Here is a 21,721-nt window from a genome sequence, read left to right on the forward strand (position 1 = left end):
AGGAAATGGACAACTAGTCAATTAAACATAAAAGAAGACTGAGGAAGGGACAGAGCAGACTGAGAAGATTCACATTTCCCTTTTCTGTTCCCGAGTAACGGCCAGAAAAGCCTATAAACTGTTAGAAAGTCATAATTTGTATGAAAATGTCATAATTTGTGGATGAATTGTTAGGTTTAGTGAGGTTACAGTAGAAATGTAATCCATTCACCTTTGAATTCAAGTGAATAGAAAGAATTTTCTTCAATGTGTTCCTGAGATATCATGTTCATGAGAATGGGGCGTACTTACAGACAGACAAAGGGACGGACGACGGATGAAAAAGGGAACCAGGGACTATAATGGTTCTGGACTTATCTGCTGCCTGTGCAGACGGATAATTATTGTATTTGTTGAAGCATTTTAAATAATCTGTGACCGTAGATGTTTTCCTGCTCAGCACAATGGTTTATTTCGATTCACAATATGCAATTAAAAGGGCAGAGACGGCTAGTCTGTCTGTATAATGAAGAAATAACTACATATGAACACACTTAAATTACTGTTCTACTGTTTATGGAAGTCCTTTATCTCCTCTGTATGCTGAAGTCTGGACTTTAAAATGTGAGTGATCTTTCTCCCTAAGATTACCAACAAAGTGTTATTTTCCTCTTCTGGTTTGGATTGTGTCCTCGGCTTTATTTACCGCACAAAAGGTTGTGTTGGTCTCACCGTTTGTTTCCCTCGGCTTCACTGTGGGCTCAGAGAAACGCAGCCCATGTATCGATACGAATCAATAACGCAATCAAACACAGAGCCTTGACCCAAAATGCTTTGCTGCACCAAGTCCCACAATCCCCCTGTCCACTGTTTCCGTAGCAACAGCAGGGCGATAAGGAGGGAAATGAGAGAGAGAAAGGAGGGGAGTGGAGGGATGGAGGGGAAATGATGAAAGGATGGGAAAGTAAGACAGAATAATTAGGAAAATAAGATTTCAAAATAAACTCAAAACACATGACTACATTCCTCTAAGATAGATAGATAGATAGATAGACAGATAAATAGACAGATAGATAGACAGATAGACAGATAGATAGATAGATAGATAGATAGATAGATAGATAGATAGATAGATAGATAGATAGATAGATAGATAGATAGATAGATAGATAGACAGACAGACAGACAGACAGACAGACAGACAGACAGACAGACAGACAGACAGACAGACAGACAGACAGACAGACAGATAGATAGATAGAGTTCTCTTAATTGTTTGACCTCCTGGGCCCTTGAGCCAGGATCATCAAAAGGTCAAAGCATTGCATTTGTTAAAATAAAACCATGACCAAGCTACCAGCTACAGGAACCCGTCCGGCAGGGGCGCAGCAAAGGTGGATGACTTTTTGCATCAACATGGATTTTTACTAGATCATTTTTCTCAGTCAGAAGTAGCAGCTTGCGCCCCTGCCCTTTTTTCTAGCTTCTACGAAGGAACAAGAGGCGAAGAAATAGGCAGAAGAGGAGCAAAAAAAGTTGCACAGAAGAGGGGAAAAGGGCATTACAATGCAATGCTGCCCTTTCAGAATGCCTCTAAAATGTCTTTCGTTCCTCCCGCCTGTCGCAAGCACAGATCTGACGGTGTTGGATTGTAGTGACACTGGTGGCATTAAGCTCTGTAATTAATCCCATCCGAGTACAGCTCGATCTGTAATAACGTCAACCAGCGGGAGGCAGGGAGGAAGGAGAGACGAGCGTCGTAGAGGGAGTGGAAGAGAGCCCTGGTGGCACCATTTTCACTTCTGCATCGTTGACATGTGCTTGATTTATTATTTTAAGAAAGTTAACCAGCTGCAAATATGAGATGTCAACTTAAAGAAAGACAAATAAAGCACAGATTATTCCCAGAGGTAGTCAGGTAGTTGTTGAATTGTTGAGCTTTTAGAGGCCATCACAGCACAGCAAACAGTGCCACCACTATGCGAGTCGCTACAGCCCTTCGAAGTTGTTCTGATACTTACCTGGATGTGTGTCTTTTTACAATTTGTCTGTCTTTCTTTCTCCCTGCCTGCTTTTTATTAATCTATGGAACCTTTTTGTGTCCTGAAATAAAAACATTAGCTGTCTTGTTAGCTAATGCAGACCTTCGAAGCACTACAGGAGTCAGTGTTTCAGCCCAGCCAGCTACAAAAGGACACCGTTTTCATGCAAAAAAAAGCAGCGTTTTATTTCTTTTTGTGACTCAGATGTACAGATTTGTGCCCCGTGGGGGTCGGATCAGCTGCACAAACGGTTCTCTCTGCAGGCTGCGCTGTAAAAACTGACCAGAGCTCAGTTCCAGAGGAGAGGACAGAGGAAACCAACCAACCAACCAATCAGGCACCGGCTCTCAGTGGCCTGGCAGGAAGCCGCCCAGCAGCCGCTTTCACTCTGGCACCCGACCCCAAACAAACCTGTTTAACTCAACCCACATGCACTCCTCCTTTTTATAAATTCAGTTTTCACACATATTTATTGTCCAAAACTCACTCAGTGTAAAAATGTTCATTCTGGTTTTTGACTTCCAATTATGTTTCATTTACAAGGAAGAATGTGAAACCCAATCAGTCACATCGTCAAGTTTTGTCAATAAATAAGAGCAGGAGAAAGGTGATGGTGAGCGTCTGGTTTGTGGCACCCTCCCCTCTATCTGTAAGTACCAGAGTGAGAAGAGACCGGGTGAGAGGAGGAGAAGGAGGAGGAAGAGGAGGAGCAGGAGGAGGGGAAGACAGCTACACACAGAATACAGACACACACAGAAAAGGACGGACATACAGACAGAAAAAAACACAAAAAAACAGAAAAAAAGAGAAACAGACAGACAAACAGACAGATGGATAGTGTAACAAAGACCAATAAGAGCCAACGTACAAACGCATGACCTGACACAACCTGGGGAAGGAGACAGTAACACAACAACAACAACAAAATAACAACAACAACAACAACAACAGCAACAACACGCATCAGACATGGACCCGCACTGTGAACCCATGACCTGCCCTCCCTGTGGTTAAACACACTGCAGGTGTAAAGAGGGAAGGCATATCTCTTTCACACAAACACAGGTAGGCCAGTAAACAGTCAGAGGCATGCATTCATCCACGTCACACACCGTCTGACTGGATGTGGAGCGCAGTCTACGATGCTTTGGTTTCTTTATGTTCTGTTGGTTTTACACTGCATGATGTGTGGACATGGAATCATTTCTGTAGCAAATTTGTGCCACCATCCTAAGCATTAGATGGGATATTTTTTGCAAGCACATAATTGACATTTTATCACGCTAAGAACCATTTTATTCCATTTATTTGCAAAGATACACAGCAAACAAAGTGTTTTTGGCAGGAAAATGTTGAGTTTAACTCTCCAATCAACCACTACCAGCAACACCAGGATATTAGATTTAGATTATTAGTAGCTAACCGCTGACCAGTTTTAATTTTGGTACCTCATAATAATATAGTCTTTGACTTAAAATGTAAATTACTCCCATTTATTTTCTATAATGACATGAGAACTGGTCCAATGTTTCTGTACTAGCTGTCATAAACACTTTAAACCAGTGTAAATAAAGTTTATTGACTTTTAATACAATTAGCATTTCTATAGATTTCAAAATTAGAAGTTTTTTGTTTATAGTATTATACAGCAAGTTTTGTTTCTTTAGAGTATATACTAACCTTTAATGTTAATGTTACTAACCTGCCTGTTTCTATCTATCCATCCATCCATCCATCCATCCATCCATCCATCCATCCATCCATCCATGTCATGTTTCTTCAGTTAATCATTCATTTTAGCCTCGTTTTTCCATTTTTCCGTTGGTCCTGCTCACCTAGCCTTAGCATTACAATACTTAGTGGTTCTCTCCACTGAAAGGCCACAGCTAATTGAGAAGATGATTCACTCACTTGTTCACTAGAATTGTGTTGACTAGGCCTGATATTGGAATAAAAATGTGAAATTGGTCAATATTGTTATTGTTTTTTGCCTATCATGAAAACCAATAATATTCTTATTTTCACAGACAGTATTTTATCTGAGGATGCACCCAGTGGAGCATCACAGTAAAATGAGGCCTGATGTGTTAATTCCACCACAGGAGATGTGTGATGTTACCTAAAATTAGTTCAACAGTCCACAGATATCGGTGTCGGTTGATATCGGAATCAGAAATTGTGAGTTGGACGATATCGGACATCCCTAGTTTTATCTGTCTGGTCAACAGTCTGGAGGGTGAATTCATGATGTTTGATTGAAAGTAATGTAGTAATACATCTACAGAATTTGATCATTTTAAATCTCACTTTTTATTTAATATTGGCTGTTGCCGGCATGTTTCTAGTTTATCTCGTCTGTTTTGTTTCTGCCTTTTGTCTCATGGATACAGATGATGAGGGGCTCCATTTTAAACCCCTGGTTAACTCGTTGGTCACAGAAATTAGTAAAAAATATTTACTTTGCTAGAGTGAATCATACGAGTGGTATCTGACACTAAAAGTTATACTTAGTCAGTGAGAAACCTGATTTATATGCTTGCAAAAAATAACGGAGACACAACCTATAGCTCAGTGTGTATCTGCATGGATAATTCAGTCATCTGTACTCCATGTGTCAGCTGTGTATATGACTGTAAATGCTGGGATGCTAGCCTGATTTTTGGTTCACTTATTCGAACAGACTAGAGATGCAGAAGTGAGATCATAATAGTTTGATGAACACCTCTGGAAATAAAAAGCAGTGAACTTACGGCCTACACACACTCTCCATCATGCACATCATGTAAATTATCGTCTTAACACCTTATAGAAAGAGAGAATAAATAAATATGACTAAATAAATGCAGGTCTTTTGTACTGTACAGACAAACACACACACCATGCATATGCCCCCCGACCGTACACAGCGGATCCTCCCTGTGATGCTGAACCACACTTAGAAGCTTTACAGGACCGAGCACACTGCATGCACCTCTATACGTGTGTGTGTGTGTGTGTGTGTGTGTGTGTGTGTGTGTGTGTGTGTGTGTGTGTGTGTAAATGAATGTGTGTGTGCTGGTGGGTTGTGAGGCTTCATGTTGTGTGATCTGATCTTGATGCTGTTTCTGGGAGTGTAAGGCAGAGAGTCCATCACTTCTCAGTGCCTCTACTGTACTCTGATGTACTCCACTCTACTGTCATTAACATGTTGTGTAACGTGTGCGCTGCGCTTCGTTCCCCCGTCAGGTTTTCCTGTTCTGGTGCGCTCGGAATCAGAATTTGAATACAGTAATATAAAGTAGTCTCATTTAGTCGGTTTTTATGGAGCTTTATTTGGTCTGGTGTCGTCTCAGAATTTCTACCTAATTTTAATCTAAAAAAGTCTCCAGTAAATTGGAATCTAGTTCAACTTAGTGTGATTTAATTTATTTCCATTCTATTCTAGTTGGGGTAAATACTAATCTCACGCCTCATCCTCAGCTCTGCTAACAGAAGTGAGTGGAATCAAATCTGAGGTCAAAACTGAATTCTAATATTTTATTTTTAAAACAGTTCTAAAGTGGTCACCTCAATGGAGATCATTTTTGCTTTAAATACCATCTTAAAATGAAAATTATTACTGTTTGACAGCCATAATCTAGTTCTAAGTAGTCTAAGCGGATCTATTTTCATTTTGCTCTAATATAAACAGATGTAAACTAATCTAATATATTACAACCCAGTCTGGTTAAATGTCACTTATTTTAGTCCAGTCGAAGTTTAAAATCTAGTCTAGTGTAATCAATTCCAGTCTGATTTAATCTAAAACAACTTAGTCTAGTCTAAATTTAATCTAATAAAGATGAATCCAATCAATCTGTGTTTAATTAAATCTAGTCTGGTGAAGTTTAATTTGATCTAATCTTTGCCAGGAGAGCTGATCTGAGGCTGTATTACTGACTGTACTGTGAGTGTTGAAGTGTTACCTGTTGTGTTTCTAGGGTTTGATCCAGGAGGAGGTGGGAGTGGAACACTGAGGTCCCTGCTGGAGCAGAGGCCCCTCCGGCCCTGAACCACTCTCTCCCAGGGAGGAGGTCACACTGCTGGACTCTGAGGCGTTCTGAACGCGTCATTTTGGGGTTTGTGTGCATAATCAGGGAAGATATTGCGTGCGTGAACGTGTAGAGGGAGAGCAAAGCAGGTTAAATGTGAAAGAAAGGAGGTAAATGTGAAACGAGGGGAGCGTTATTGTAGTGTTGGCAGGCCGTGGTGGCAACAGGGGAAAATGAGAGAGTAAACGGAACGGACGGAAAACATCAGCAGAACGGGACAGACAGCGGGGAAAAGAAGATTAATAGAGAGGGAAAACAGGAGGAGATGGGAAGGTAAAAATGGAAAACAGTGAGCAGCATAAGACGGGAAAGAATGGAGAGTGGGGAGGAGAGAGAGAAACAAAGAATGAAATGTTAATGAACTGCAGTGTAGAACGTGTGAAAATAAACGCAGAGTGAGATGGATGGCAGAGAGAGGACGACCAGCAGAACAATGAAGAACACAAAGACACTCATTGATCTGTCTGTTCTACCAGATCAGATTTAAAAAACTGCAAATGTACACATGGAGAGTTTCATTTCAGAACAACACAGACTTACATCTTTATGACAGTACAATGCTGCGTGAGTTTGTAGAGTTTTCTTGCTGTCAACAGATCCCATGGAAAGAAAAAAGCCAACAAAGAGCTCAACTGTTGCTAAAAACCACATCAGTAAACCACACACTGGCTGTTCATTCATTTCAGTGAACAGTACACGTAGTTTACTGAGTTCTCAGTATCACAAACACCATCCTGTTGACACAACTGGAGATTAACTCGTCCCTATTTCCTTAAAATCAAGTAGCATATTAAAAACCACACTGTTCAGCTGCCTCGAGACAGAAAAATGCTGTTGTTGGGTAACCACACGCTCGCAAATGAACGAATGAACCCATAAATTCCGTGCTTGGTTTTGAGTTGCCGCCCGTCCTTATCTTTGATTCTAAAGACCACATCTGCGACCTGGAAATGGATGGCGTGTTTATTTGCACTGTAAGCATCAGTGTGTAGGTTCTATTAGCAGAAATGGAAAATGTGTATAATTAAATTATGCAACCATTTTTGTTTTTGTTAGCTTAGGAAATGAGTCCTTCACATGCTCCATCCACGGTCCTCTTCTACCACCGGATGTTGTTCTGTCATTTATCTTACGAGCAGCTTCATTCAAACACAAACGCGAGGAGCGACTAAACAGTGGGCCTTTCACTGCACAACGACACCTGAAAAGCGTGAGCGGTGACAGACTGGCATTCGGTTGGTTAGAACGTCCCCTCGAGCTGCGCTCTGAATCCATTCACTTGGTCCTTTAAAATGAATGAAATCAGATGCTTGGCTAAAGCATGGTTATAATTTGATAAAGAAGTCCAATTGTACAGTATGACCGACTGTCATAGTCCATGAAGAGTTGTGCTGAATGGTTGTTCATCACTATTTAGAGTAGACTAACAGGTTGAATGCTCTGTTAGATTTGGTCAGAGCTTCTTCAGGTTTCTCTAAAATGCGGTGTGAGATTTCAACCTGGCTTTGCACAACCACTCAAACAAGACTTTTCCTAAATACCAAGTTCCAGCTAATAGGAAACACTTTGGGTCTGCAGGAGTTATTGATGGACTTTCTACATGTTGTGCTGCACAGAAGAAGTCAGTTAAAGATGACTGAAAACAAGTTCATGATGTTCATAGAGATGCGTTTCCTGCTGAAAAGAAGCAAAGGAAATGTCAGAAACTACAACTGTCACAGATGACGATCAAGCAGTGAGGCTAAAGATGCCTAAAAGAAAATAAATACATCACAACTACTCAAGTTTTAGATTTATACACTTTTGTTTCATGTTTATGAGTAAAAAGTCTTGAACTCTGCCATCAATCAGCAGGGGTGATGTGGACTTCCTGTTCTGGTTGGTCATGACACCACGATGCTCCGTCCATCCACCCTGACCTTCTGTAAGAGTTAACAATGCAAACAGCCTCATAACATCTCACTGTCATGACTGTAGACTGATCCAACCACAGAAAACCACGTTCTACAACCAGTTATGCTCATGACAGACTAAAACCACGACTCACGCTGTTTTTATATCAGGTAAATGTACCGTCAGAAGAACAAACAGTTGATGTTGGTCTGCTTTGTTTGTCTGGGATTTGTTGACAGTAAATAAAAAAGCACTCATGTTCTCCGTATCCTCATAGAACAATTTATAAAAACTGACTGGCGACGTTATATTCCCCAAACAGGACCGTGTTCTGAAATGAAACAGTTCAGCTGCATGAAAACAATTAAACACAAAGATCAGCTGTGATGAACACAGAGAACCAGAGTTGTTCTGATGATCCACATCGCTGTGAATTCTCACTATTTCATTCTAATCAAGAAAAATCCATAAATATGTGTGTGTGTTTCAGCACAGCAGATCCAGTGTGGTGAACATGGATGCAGACGTAGTGCTGCAGCAGCCTCTGCAGTAGCTCTGCAGCACAGATGGAGGATGGATGCATGAAGGGGACTCTACTACAGCTACGCAGCTTTAAAGTGTGAATGAACACAACCACTGGATTAAAATCACCATCATTCAGAGCAAAACGGATATGATGTGTGCCACAGGATAGAGCTGTGATGTTGAAGCTGTCACTCAGATGACTGATGGAGAGAGAGGGAGTGTGTGTGTTTGTGTCGGCTGATGAGTTTACTGTGGTAGGAAAACTGTAGGCCTCTTTAGCAGTTTCATTTTCAAAATACAACTATTATGTATGTGGTTTTGTGTCTGTACGTGATACTTTGGAGATGTTTAAATTGTTCTTATTATTCTATCCACCCCTTGTGTGTGTGTGTGTGTGTGTGTGTGTGTAGTTGGAACAGCTGTTACATGTGTGTGTTCATGTTTTTGTTGCACACTACACATTCTGTCAGTACATATAAATCAAGGCCATGCATCCAGCGACAGTCCACTGCTGTCACTCAGGTAAGGCCCCACTCCTCCTCCTCTGCCCCCCTCCATCCTCCGCCTCCCCAGCTCCGCCCGCCTACCTTTCCGAACGTTCCCGTCCGTCGTGCGCTGGAACTCCCCGGCGCTCAGCAGGAAGCATGCCCGGTCATGAGGGTAGCGCTCGCGGCTGGTGGTGGAGCCGAGGCCCCGGTGGCCGGGCTGCGCTCGTCCCCGAGGACCTGGTCGATGGTGGGGCAGTCCTCGTTGGCCAGGGCCGCCGCGTTGGCCGCCGCATCACCGTTCTGCTTGGAGTCTGAAAGACAAGACGCAGAACATTTGGGTGGCAGCAGAGGAGATCAAAAAAGAAATACAGGAAGAATATGAGTGATTATTAAGAGCATGGGGAGAAAAAACACACAGGAAGGAGAATAAAGGATGAAAGAGGAGGCCAAAGATGAGGCCACAAGAAGAGGCATATTAGAAGAAGAAGAAGAGAAAGTTGGAAGGGAGTGAGGAGGGGGTGAAGGAACAGAAGATTAATGGAGGGTGAAGAGAAGGAGGAGCAGGGAAGGTGGTTGAAGACATAAAAGCAATAAAAATGGAAAAACGAGATAAGAGCGGAGGTGGCGAGGAGCGACTGCAAGGAGGACGAGGAGAAGGGATTAGAGGATGAGAAACAGCAGCAGAAGAGAGGCGAAAAGAGGAAAAATGTGAGGAATTAGACGACAGAAAAAAGAGAAACAGCAGCAGAAAGAGAGGCGAAAAGAGGAAAAATGTGAGGAATTAGACGACAGAAAGAAAAAATAAAAAGGGGGAAAAGAGAAGAAAGGAGAGAGGAGAAAAGAGGAGAGGGAGGGGGATATTAGTGGATGCTGATGGTATCCTGGTCACATGATCAACACACTGCAGCAGAGCAGACTGCACACACACACACACACACACACACACACACACACACACACACACACACACACACACACACACACACACACACACACACACACACACACACACAGAACCCTAACCTTAACCAAACCGTACCCTAACCTTACACTGACTTTATCTTAACCTTGTGAGTATCTTAAAAAAGTCCTTAAAACATGTCCTAATCTGATAATTTAATAGGAAGTTAAAGTTGTAAATGTGTTTATGTCCTCACAGCATCAGGAATACAAATAAACACGCAAACACAAGACGATGACTACAGGGAAAACAGTATTTGTAGCTTTCAACACAGCTGTCACATCTAATCTGGTATGACTTTCTACTCAGCAGCTACAGATACACACCAGAGGGGTGAACACGCACACACTCACAAACACACACACGTATGTTAAGAGTGAGGACACAATGAGCAGCTAACAGGACCTGCTTAGGTTAATCTGAGAAAGAACTGGTGTCTAGAACATGATGTCTGCTGAGAAGAAACCAAAGAGGAGTTCTGAAGGGCCACACTGGAAGGGAATGAGAAGTCAGTAATTACAGGGAAGCATTAAGGTTTACACATGGAGATAAGAATGTGAATTTTTATTTAAGGAAGAAAATGTTCCATCTATGGAAGAGAAATCTGTTAAAAAATAAGGGAATAAATGTGTAAATGTAAAAAGGAATAAAAAATGAATAAAATCAAAAAACAAAAAAAAAAATATGTAAGCATAAACCAAAGAAAAATGGCCTTTATATTTCCATATTTTCAATTAATTAATTTATATTTTATTCATTCTTCTTTATATTTACACATTTATTACCTAACTCCGCCACCGGCAGGTACCGGCAGGTGTCCTGCCGATGCCGGTCCCAAGCCCGGATAAAGGAGGAGGGTTGGGGGCTTAGCCCCCGTAAAACTTAATGACCCGTATGGCAGTTAAAAACATAAGGACCGTGACGCCGCCCGGTATGGCGCAGCCGGGGCCCCACCCTGGAGCCAGGCCTGGGGTTGGGGCTCGTATGCAAGCGCCTGGTGGTCGGGTCTCCGCCCACGGGACCCGGCCGGGCTTAGCCCGAAAGGACGACGTGGGTCCGCCCTCCTGTGGGCTCACCACTCACAGAGGGTTCCGTAGGGGTCGGGTGCAAAGTGGACAGGGCGGCGGTCGAGGCGGGGTGCCTCGGCGGCCCGGCCCGCGTTCACGACCACTTACTGTGGGGACGTGGAACGTCACCAAACTGGCGGGGAAGGAGCCTGAGCTGGTGCGGGAGGTTGAGCGCTACCGACTAGATATAGTCGGCCTCACCTCCACGCACGGCTTGGGCTCTGGAACCGCCCCTGCTGGAAAGGGGTTGGGCGCTCCATTATTCTGGAAGTTCCCCGCGGGGTGAGGCGGCAGGCGGCTGGGGTGGGCACTGCTCATTGCCCTCAGCTTAGTCGCCTCGTGTTGGAGTTCACGCCCGGTGAACGAGAGGGTCGCGTCCCTACGCCTTCGGGTTGGGGAACAGGCTCCTCACCGTAGTCGTGGCCTACGGCCCGAACACTAGTGGGGGGTATGCCGGCCTCCTTGGAGTCCCTGGGAAAGGTGCTGGATAGTGCTCCGACCGGGGACTCCATTGTCCTGCTGGGGACTTCAACGCCCACGTGGGCAACGACAGTGAGACCTGGAGGGGGTGATTGTAAGAACGCCCCCCCGATCTGAACCCGAGTGGTGCTCAATTGTTGGACTTCTGTGCGAGTCACAGTTTTGTCCATCATGAACACCATGTTTCGGCACAGGGGTGTCCATAAGTGCACGTGGCACCAAGGACACCCTAAGGCCGGAGGTCGATGATCGACTTTGTAGTCGTGTCTTCTGACCTCCGGTCGCGTGTCTCGGACACCCGGGTGAAGAGAGGGGCGGAGCTGTCGACCGATCACTACCTGGTGGTGAGCTGGATCCGCCTACAGGGAAGAAAGCTGGTTAGACCTGGCAGGCCCAAGCGTATCGTGAGGGTCTGTTGGGAACGGCTGGCCGGAACCCTCTGTTAGGAGTGACTTTAAACTCCCAACCTCCGGGAGAGCTTCTCACAGATCCGAGGGAGGTGGGAGATTAGTCTGAGTGGACTTTGTCTCCTACTCCATTGTCGATGCGGCCGCTCGGAGCTGTGGCCGCAAGGTCTCTGGTGCCTCCGTGGCGGCAATCCCGAACCCGGTGGTGGAAATCGGAGTAAGGGATGCCGTCAAGCTGAAGAAGGAATCCTACAGGGCCATGTTGGCCTGCAGGACTCCTGAGGCAACTGAAGGGTACCGGCAGGCTAAGCGTGCTGCAGCCCGGGCGGTCCGCAGAGGCAAAACTCGGGTCGGGAGGAGTTCGGAGAGGCCATGGAGGAGGACTATCGTCGGGCCTCGAAGAAAATTCTGGCAACCGTCGGCGCCTCAGGAGGGGGAAGCAGTACCTCACCAGTACTGTTTACAGTGCGGGTGGGGAGCTGTTGACCTCGACTGGGGACGTTGTTTGGACGGTGGGAAGGAATACTTTGAGGATCTCCTCAATCCCGCCGTCACGTCTTCCGGAGAGGAAGCAGAGACTGATGATGCCGGGGGAGACTCGCCCATCACCCGGGCTGAAGTCACTGAGGTGGTTCACAAAGCTACCCGGTGGCAAGGCTCCGGGGGTGGATGAGATCCGTCCTGAGTATCTGAAGTCTCTGGATGTTGTGGGACTGTCCTGGTTGACACGTCTCTGCCAGCATCGCGTGGCGGTCGGGGACGGTACCTCTGGACTGGCAGACCGGGGCGGTGGTCCCTCTGTATAAGAAGGGGGACCGGAGGTGTGTTCCAACTATAGGGGAATCACACTTCTCAGCTCCTGGTAAAGTCTATTCCAGGGTACTGGAGAGGAGAATCCGGCCGATAGTCGAACCTCGGATCCAGGAGGAGCAGTGTGGTTTTCGTCCTGGTCGCGGAACACTGGCCAGCTCTATACCCTCCAGCAGATCCTCGAGGGTTCATGGGAGTTCGCCCAACCAGTCCACATGTGTTTTGTGGACTTGGAGAAGGCGTTTGACCGTGTCCCTCGGGGTGTCTTGTGGAGGGTTCTGGGGGAATATGGGGTTCGGGGCCTTTGTTAAGGGCGGTCCGATCCCTGTATGACCACAGTAGGAGTTTGGTCCGTATAGCCGGCAGTAAGTCGGACCTGTTCCCGGTGCGCGTCGGTCTCCGCCAGGGCTGCCCTTTGTCTCCGGTTCTGTTCGTTATCTTTATGGACAGAATTTCTAGGCGCAGTCAGGGGCCGGAAAGGAGTCCGGTTCGGGAACCACAGGATCTCGTCTCTGCTGTTTGCAGATGACGTTGTCCTGTTGGCTTCAATCGAATCAGGACCTTCAGTGCGCACTGGGGCGGTTCGCAGCCGAGTGTGAAGCGGCCGGGATGGGGATCAGCTCCTCCAAATCCGAGGCCATGGTTTCTCGACCGGAAAAAGGTACTTTGCCCCCTTCAGGTCGGTGGGGTGTCCCTCCCCAAGTGGAGGAGTTCAGGTATCTCGGGTCTTGTTCACTGAGTGGGGGCGGATGGAGCGAGAGATTGACAGACGGATCGGTGCAGCGTCTGCAGTGATGCGGGCGTTGTATCGGACTGTTGTGGGAAGAAGGAGCTGAGTCAGAAGGCAAAGCTCTCGATTTTACCGTCGATCTACGTTCCTACCCTCACCTATGGTCATGAAAATTGGATCATGACCGAAAGGACAAGATCGGGATACAAGCGGCCGAAATAGTTTCCTCCGCAGGGTGGCTGGGCGCTCCCTTAGAGATAGGGTGAGGAGCTCGGTCACGCCGGGAGGAGCTCGGAGTAGACCCGCTGCTACTCCGCATTGAGAGGAGCCAGCTTAGGTGGCTTGGGCATCTGTTTCGGATGCCCCCTGGACGCCTCTCCTGGGAGGTGTTTCCAGGCACGTCCCACTGGGGAGAGACCCCGGGGAAGACCTAGGACACGCTGGAGGGACTATGTCTCTCGGCTGGCCTGGGAACGCCTCGGGATCCCCCCAGACAGTTTGGAGGAGGTGTGCGTGGATCGGGAGGTCTGGACATCACTGCTGAGAGAGCTGCCCCGCGACCCGACCTCGGATGAAGCGGAAGAAGATGGATGGATGGATGGATGGATGGATGGCATTTATTACCTATTTTTAACAGATTTATTTTTGTATTTATTCATCTTTATATGAACACATTTAGCCCCTTATTTTTTCATATATTTTTAATTATTATTTTTATATTTAAACATTTATTCCTTTATTTTTCTTTATTTTTTCTATTGACACATTTATTTCCTTATTTTTTAAAACAGATTTTTTTGTTCTTTTATTTATTTCTCTTTATAATTACACATTTATTTCCTTATTTTTATTTATTCTTTATTTATTCCTCTTTGTAATGACACATGTATTTCCTTATTTTTTATTTATTCTTTTATTTATTCCTCTTTATAATTACACATTTATTTCCTTATTTTTTTAACAGATCTATCCTTTATGATGGCATTCCTGTGATTCCGTACATTTCAACTGCTGTTTTGAAATTTACTCCCAGATTCATCAACCAGAGAATTAACTGATCAACTTATGCGACTTTTATCACAGAATAAAAGCGTCTTATCCCCTTAAGTCTTTTACAATTAATGTTAAAAGGGCTTTAATCTTTCATTTTTACATCTAGTTTTTAACGTAACTTCATAACCTCTTCAGCTGGACAGCAGAAAGGTGGCAGAGGGTGTTTCTGAAGCTACTCGACCATCTGACAGGCAGTTCTGATGGATTCTACCGGCCGCTTCAGGGCCGGTTTATGGTCTGTCAGAACTAGTTAAGGAGACGTGCTGTCCAGCCGAGTCAAGAACTTTCAAACCTGATCCAGACAACCGCACTGGAGGCCCGAGTGGCATCGTTAAAAATGAGGATAACAATGATCTTTTGCCACAAATAAGTGAGCAACAAATGAAAAAAGCAGCAGTTTCTTCCTCAAACTCACTGAAGAGGCTGCAAATGTCGGCTTTTACAATGTCTGACGTCAGATTCCAAAGATATCCAACAATCCAGAAAACATCTGGATGGAGTTTAGCGTCACCACCTTACTTTTATACTCTCTGCATTTTATTAACATTGTATGGTGCTATAAGTCACTGTGTGCTTTGATGTGCAGTCTGGTTGCTAACTCAACAGTAAATAATCAGTTTATTCAACAGAAGTGTTTGCGTTTCTGCATCCTGTCATACCTCTCCTATAAAGCAGCTTAAACTGCAGCAGAGAGCGGTTATGTAGACGTTAATAGCACTGCACAGCTTCCTGAGCCACACTCAAAGGTCTGAACTGTGGAGATTTTTCAACCTGAAGTCAAAACATTCAGATGCTGTGGTTTCTTCAGTCTGCTGCTAACCTCCCTTCACATCCTCATACACTCCTCTGACTATTCACCAGGCTGTTTCACAAACAAATGCTGAGTTAACCCTCCCATTGTCCTCATTTACAGGCACTAAAAAATATGGTTTCCTTCTCTGAAAAAAATCCAAAAATTCTGCAAAAAATTCCTAAATTTCTGAAAAATTGTAAAACCTTCAGGAAGACAATTCCAATAATTCCTTAAAAGTTATATTTTAAAAAAATCCTCAAATCTGGCAAGAAAATTCTTTCAAGTATTTTCGAAAAATGAGCAAAAATCTTCCAAACAAATCCTAAAAATATCTAAAATGGTTCCATATATATCAGTAAAACTTCTAATATTTTCCTTAAGAACATTCATTAAAAAAATCTACAAAAATCCAGTGAATTGGCTGGATTTTTGTTGTTTTTTTGTGAATGTTTTTAAGAAACATTTTAAACATTTCTTTTTTCCAATAAAAAATGTTCAAACATTTCCCAAAAATGTTGAAGAAGTGGACATCTGAAGTTCATCCATCCATCCTCTATACACCACTTTATCCTCACTAGGGTCATGGGGGGTGCTGGAGTCTATCCCAGCTGACTCGGTGAAGGCAGGGGACACCCTGGACAGGTCACCAGTCTGTCACAGGGCTACATATACAGACACACAATCACACTCACATTCACACCTACGGACAGTTTAGAGTAACCAATTAACCTCAGCATGTTTGTGGACTGTGGGAGGAAGCCGGAGTACCCGGAGAAAACCCACGCATGCACAGGGAGAACATGCAAACTCCATGCAGAAAGATCCCAGGCCCAGGCCGGGATTTGAACCGGGGATCTTCTTGCTGTAAGGAGAAAGTGCTAACCACTAGGCCACTGTGCAGCCCGACATCAGAAGTTTCACTGTGAAAATATTTTTTTTCTTTCCACATTTTCAAACTTTAAAACGGGTGAATTTTGACCCACAGGACGACACGAGGGTTAAAAGAAAGGATTTAAGGGCGCTAACACACACACACTGATTACATGTCAGTTTGCTGTCAGTCTCTTCGGTGGCGAGCCAATCTTAAGGCTATTCATAGTTATAAACCATAAATCCAGTAAAGACACATACAGCATCAACACACACACACACACACATGTTTGTGTATCAGTGCTGATGATGGACATGTCTATTAAAACAGCGGAGCAGAGCAGAGATGTTTCAGCACACACAGAATCCTGTCCATGCAGACCCATCCAGGATTATGTGAACGTCGGCCTCGGGGCTCCAGCATCTGGCCGGGAGAGGACAGCGATGGATTTGTCCAGAGAAAGTAATAAGCTTTTTTCAGCTTCCTCGTCCCATCGTAAATTAAAATCTATTTTAGTGTACTCTACTCCAGGAAGAACGAGGACATCAGCAAGTTATTTACAGCTTCAAAACCTGTTAGATGCACACTCTGGAATCTGACCTCTGCTCGTCAGTTTGATGGGAACCAAAGAGTCTTTGACAGTTTAAATAATTATTCTTTATAAGGTCACTCCAAGTTGGGATCGTATAAGTAGTGAAGTGATGCCCAAAACAACATCCAAACCCATAAACACAAACACACATTCCCATTCCAACATTTAGTTCAAACTGAAATCCTTCGTAGCGACTTTCACACCGACATTCAAAAAGTTTAAACGTTGGTGTTTTGTGGGGAGATCTGGCAGTGATTAGAATTAGCTCCATTATCCGTTATAACTTCTTCAAATTAATGCTCAAACAATTAATCAGTCAACTAATTAGCAGAAAGGAACTATCTTCATAATGTATTATTATTTTAACTTATTATGCTAAAAATATTTTACCCATTTCTATTTCCAGCTTGTCAAATATGAAGGATTTGTTGTTTTTCTCTGTTTGATATCAGTCCTAATTAAATATCTAATAAGAAATCATCACCAGGACTGATCCTGGGATTAAAAGAGACACCTGAGGGTCTCAAAGTGGAGCTAAAGGAGAAAGATCTGTACTGATGTGTGATGATCTCTTTGAGCAGACGAATTGTTTGCTGTTGTTTAGTTGAAATGAACTGACTTTACTTCTAAACTATCCTGTTTACATCACTTGTTTGGACGTTTACATCTGAATGCTGAGCTGTGGTTAAAAAGACATTATTTGTGAGGTTGCATTTCAGTGTGAAAAACTATAAAAGGTCAACATTTTCCTTTCTCCACACACATCCTGTTGTTTCATCACCCATTCAAACTCATCCCTGATCTCACTTCTGTTCATCCACTCACCTGCTCTGTTGATCTCGATGATCTCCTCCTGTGCCAGAGGGCAGTCTCCGGTTCCCATCATGCTGCCGGATCCCACCATGCCTGGCCCGAGCACATTTCCCATCAGCCTGTGCGGTGAGGCGGTTGCCATGGCCAGGGCGTCTGGCTTGCAGTAGTTGGGGCTGCCCGGCTGCGGTGCTCTGGGGATGTGCTTGTTCCTCTTCTTGGGGAGCTTCTGCTTGGCCATGGCCAGGGAGTAGTACATGCCGAAGTTGTTGACGATGACGGGCACGGGCATGGCGATGGTCAACACACCCGCCAAGGCGCAGAGGGCCCCCACCAGCATCCCCGACCACGTCTCGGGGTACATGTCCCCATATCCCAGCGTGGTCATGGTCACCACAGCCCACCAGAAGCCGATGGGGATGTTCTTGAAGTTGGTGTGGGCCGCGGCCGTCGGATCGTCTGGGTCGGCGCCGATTCGTTCGGCGTAGTAGATCATGGTAGCGAAGATGAGGACGCCCAGCGCCAGGAAAATGATGAGCAGCAGGAACTCGTTGGTGCTCGCCCGCAGAGTGTGGCCCAGGACCCGCAAACCCACAAAGTGGCGGGTCAGCTTGAAGATACGCAGGATTCGGACGAAGCGCACCACACGCAGGAAGCTCAGCACGTCTTTGGCTGTTTTGGAGGAGAGGCCGCTCAGTGCCACCTCCAGGTAAAAGGGCACGATGGCCACAAAGTCTATGATGTTGAGGGCGCTGCGGAAGAACTCTGCCTTGTCGGGGCAGAAGACGACGCGCGCCATCACCTCGATGGTGAACCAGATGACACAAACGCCCTCCACGTATGTCAGCCAGCCATCTGTGACCACCTCGTACACTATCTGCAGAATGGAAGAGAAAAATAAAAGGTTAGGTGGCCTCATCATAACCAGATTTACTCATTTATTCATCTAGAGCAGGGCTGTCAAACATGCGGCCCGCAGCTGGATTGGACCCTCTGGTGGGACGAATTTGGCCGGAATGGATTTGTAAAGTGTAAAATTTCCAGAGAAGACATGAACTGCAGATTGTAAATTAGTAAAAGTATAAATTTAAAATCATTTCTAGACCATGACAAGTTGTTTGGAACAGAAAGTGAAATACTAGATTGTTCATTGTTCTTTTTTGTCGTTTTGTGTCTCATTTTTGTAATATTTTGTTTTTTGTCTGACTTTTGGAGTTGGTCTCATGTTTTTGTCACTTTGTGTTGTCTCGCTTGTGTTTTTGGTGTATTTTGTGAAATTGTGTTGTCCTTTATTCATTGTTTTGTGTCTCGTTTTGTGATTTTGTATTTTTCGTCTCGCTTGTGTTGTTTGTCTACTTTTTGTCGTTTTGCATCCACTTTTTTGTGATTTTGTGTCTCATTTTTCTAATATTTTCCCATGAAATTTTTGTCTTGTTTTTGTCATTTTTTTTTGTCTTTTTTGTGGTTGTGATCCTCCAGTAAATCCTCTCTGGTTCAGTTCCAGGTGACTAAATGTTGTGTTCCTTTGTAGACACTCTGTGATCTGTAGGTTTTAATGTGGAAATGATAAACTGAGGATGAATGTGGATGAAATTGAACTGATTTTTCTTGAGAAATTTCAGGTTGTTCATGATGTTTTGTAAAAAGATAATTCTTTAAATGTGAACATTTCTGCACTAAAACAACCGACACATCAGGAGTTGTGGTTCTTTATCAGTTCTTATGCTTTGATTTCACTGGTCTGGTCCATTTGGAACAAACTGTGCTGAATGTGGAACTGAACTAAGATGAGTTTGACACCAATGATCTAAAGGAACAAAGACACAATATCACAACCCTCCTGAGGTATACTATTGAAGCCCCAATCTTCTAATCAGTAGGCTACCTTCATAATCACTGCTTCGTATATTCACCCTGGACTGATGCACTGTTTGGGTACTTATAGACTGACATGGAAATTCCCAGGCATAGGTTTTATTGTGACCAATTTTTATGAGTCTTTACAGTTTACACAGAGGCAAGTGTACAAAAAGAAGCTATTGTGGTTTAGAAAACAAGAAACAAAGCAACCCACGAAAAATCCAAAAATACTGATCAGAATTATTTAATCTGAGATCATGATTTTACACATCCCAAGAAAATAAACAACCTCAGAACATGTATGTTAAATACTTTGGTTTTTGATATATTTAGACATTCTGCAAACTGAATAACCTGTAACTGACTTTTTATTGAGGTTACAGGCTCTAGTTCCTCTGACTGCTTTAATTTTCCTTCTGTTGTTCCACCGGTTCCCAAAACGACCGATACACCAACGAGCCAAACCATTCTGACCACTTACAGACGATGAGAATAACAGGAATTATCATAGAATACGGGAACAGTTAAAAGCATTCAATGTATAAAATGATAAGAGAACAGATGTCATATTGGATGAGGGACAAATGGGCACATAAAGACTCTGACTAGGGCCAGTTCAGTGGTGCAGCATGTCGTAGGGGCATTTTCAGAGGTCTAGAAGAGTCCATTTGACAGCAGGTTTGAGCAGCAGCTCATCAGGCAGGGGGTGGTCACAATGCTTGGTTGATGAGTGCATGTTTCTGTGTATCACATTTGAATTTGGTAAAATGTTGGAGGATGGCATCTTCAAGAGAAAGTCTCCTGAAAAATACAAATATGTTGCTGTGGATTTAGTTTCAATCACAGGAGCTCTCTGGCTGTAATTATTTCAGTGGAAGGAGTGAAAAATGACCCACACCTACTGGACTGAACTCATTGGTCAGAATTACAATTCCCACTAAGGGAGGTCTCTCAGTGAAATAAATCCCACTAAACAACTTCAGCGTACCTCCTCATGCGTCACATTGCCCACGGTGACGTTCTCCGTTTTGTTGTAGATGGTGTTGAAGGCTTCATGGGTCTCCAAGCAGAAGGTGGAGATGGAGAGGAGGATGAAGAAGAGCGAGGCGAGCGCCACATACTGCAGAAAGAGAGAGCAACAGGGAGAGGAGCGTTAAAATTTCAACCACAAGCAAAATATAATCGTCTTTTTATTCAAACAACACGACAGGAAATCGTCACACCTGCACACCCGTGTGTTTGTGGAGGGTTTAAGCCTTTTGTCATTAGCATTTTGGTGTTCATATGACTGCTGGTGGAGGACAGGGAGGAGGAGGAGGAGGAGGAGGAGGAGGGGTTTGAGCCATTGCAGTATGTGGAAATAAGCGGTCATGCCAAGAGGCTGCAGACAGGGGGCACCAAAAACACGCCGAGGAGAGCGGAGGGCTGCTAATTCAGAGCAAACGTCCTGACTGCTGCAATCCCATTGATAAGGACACAGGCAGAGAGGCAGAGGGAAGGAGGAGATGGATGGAGCGTGTACGAGAAGGGAAGCACATACGGTATCTCTGCGTGCACGTGTGTCTAAAGGAGAGGATATGTAAAGAGAAAGGAAGCGTGAAGGATTCAGGAGATGCTGTGAGCACCATTATGAAAACACGTGTATCATAAAACTTAGATAAATGTCTATTGGTGTGTGTGTCATTCTATCAGCGGCGGATCAATGATCATCTATTCCTCAGATCGATACGCACACACAGACCTCGCAATCGGCAGATCATTGATAGACTTTATGTAGCGTATTATAAGTCATTTTCTGCGTATGAATGAGAGTTCCTCCTCTCTGCAGCATCCCTTTGCCCACCGCTTCTCCTTATCGTCCCATCTCTCTCTCTTTCTATGCGCAGCCCCCATCCCCTTTTCTTTTCGCTGCTCTCTCGGTGATCTATGCAGTCCTCTGCCTGGATGTGCTGGGGTCTTCCAGTGTGTGAAGTAATGCTTCTTAAAGTCTGCTACATATGTACAGAAACCTCAAGGACTACCATCATTACACAGGTCCCATTTCTACACCCTTTCCTCTCCCTTTAAACCTGATGTGCATTCTCAGTCCTGCCTCCCATTCATGCAGACGCCCAACTGCATGTTCTAAACCGTCGCAATCTTTCACCGTCAGCTCAGCTGCACGTTTGGCATCTTCTGCCGAAAAGCAATCAGCTGAAACCTTGACAGAAGGAAACAGCTGATGGGGTTTATGCTGTATTATTTCTGTTATGTCCTCTAACACAAACAGCCGTCATGAAAAACATCACTA

The 21,721-nt window shown here is 44.4% G+C and overlaps 1 protein-coding gene across 1 annotated transcript in view; it reads right to left on the bottom strand.

Moving 5' to 3' along the window:
* Window positions 1-21,721, bottom strand: part of LOC110952416 (potassium voltage-gated channel subfamily C member 1-like) — a 98,588-nt gene that overhangs the window by 31,730 nt on the left and 45,137 nt on the right. The window contains 4 exon segments of the mRNA XM_051942085.1: window positions 9,097-9,207; window positions 9,210-9,308; window positions 17,587-18,448; window positions 20,420-20,551. Coding sequence (XP_051798045.1) covers window positions 9,097-9,207; window positions 9,210-9,308; window positions 17,587-18,448; window positions 20,420-20,551 — 1,204 coding nt within the window.

Source organism: Acanthochromis polyacanthus, chromosome 2 (genome assembly GCF_021347895.1).
Source record: "Acanthochromis polyacanthus isolate Apoly-LR-REF ecotype Palm Island chromosome 2, KAUST_Apoly_ChrSc, whole genome shotgun sequence".
Classification (NCBI taxonomy): Eukaryota; Metazoa; Chordata; class Actinopteri; family Pomacentridae; genus Acanthochromis; species Acanthochromis polyacanthus.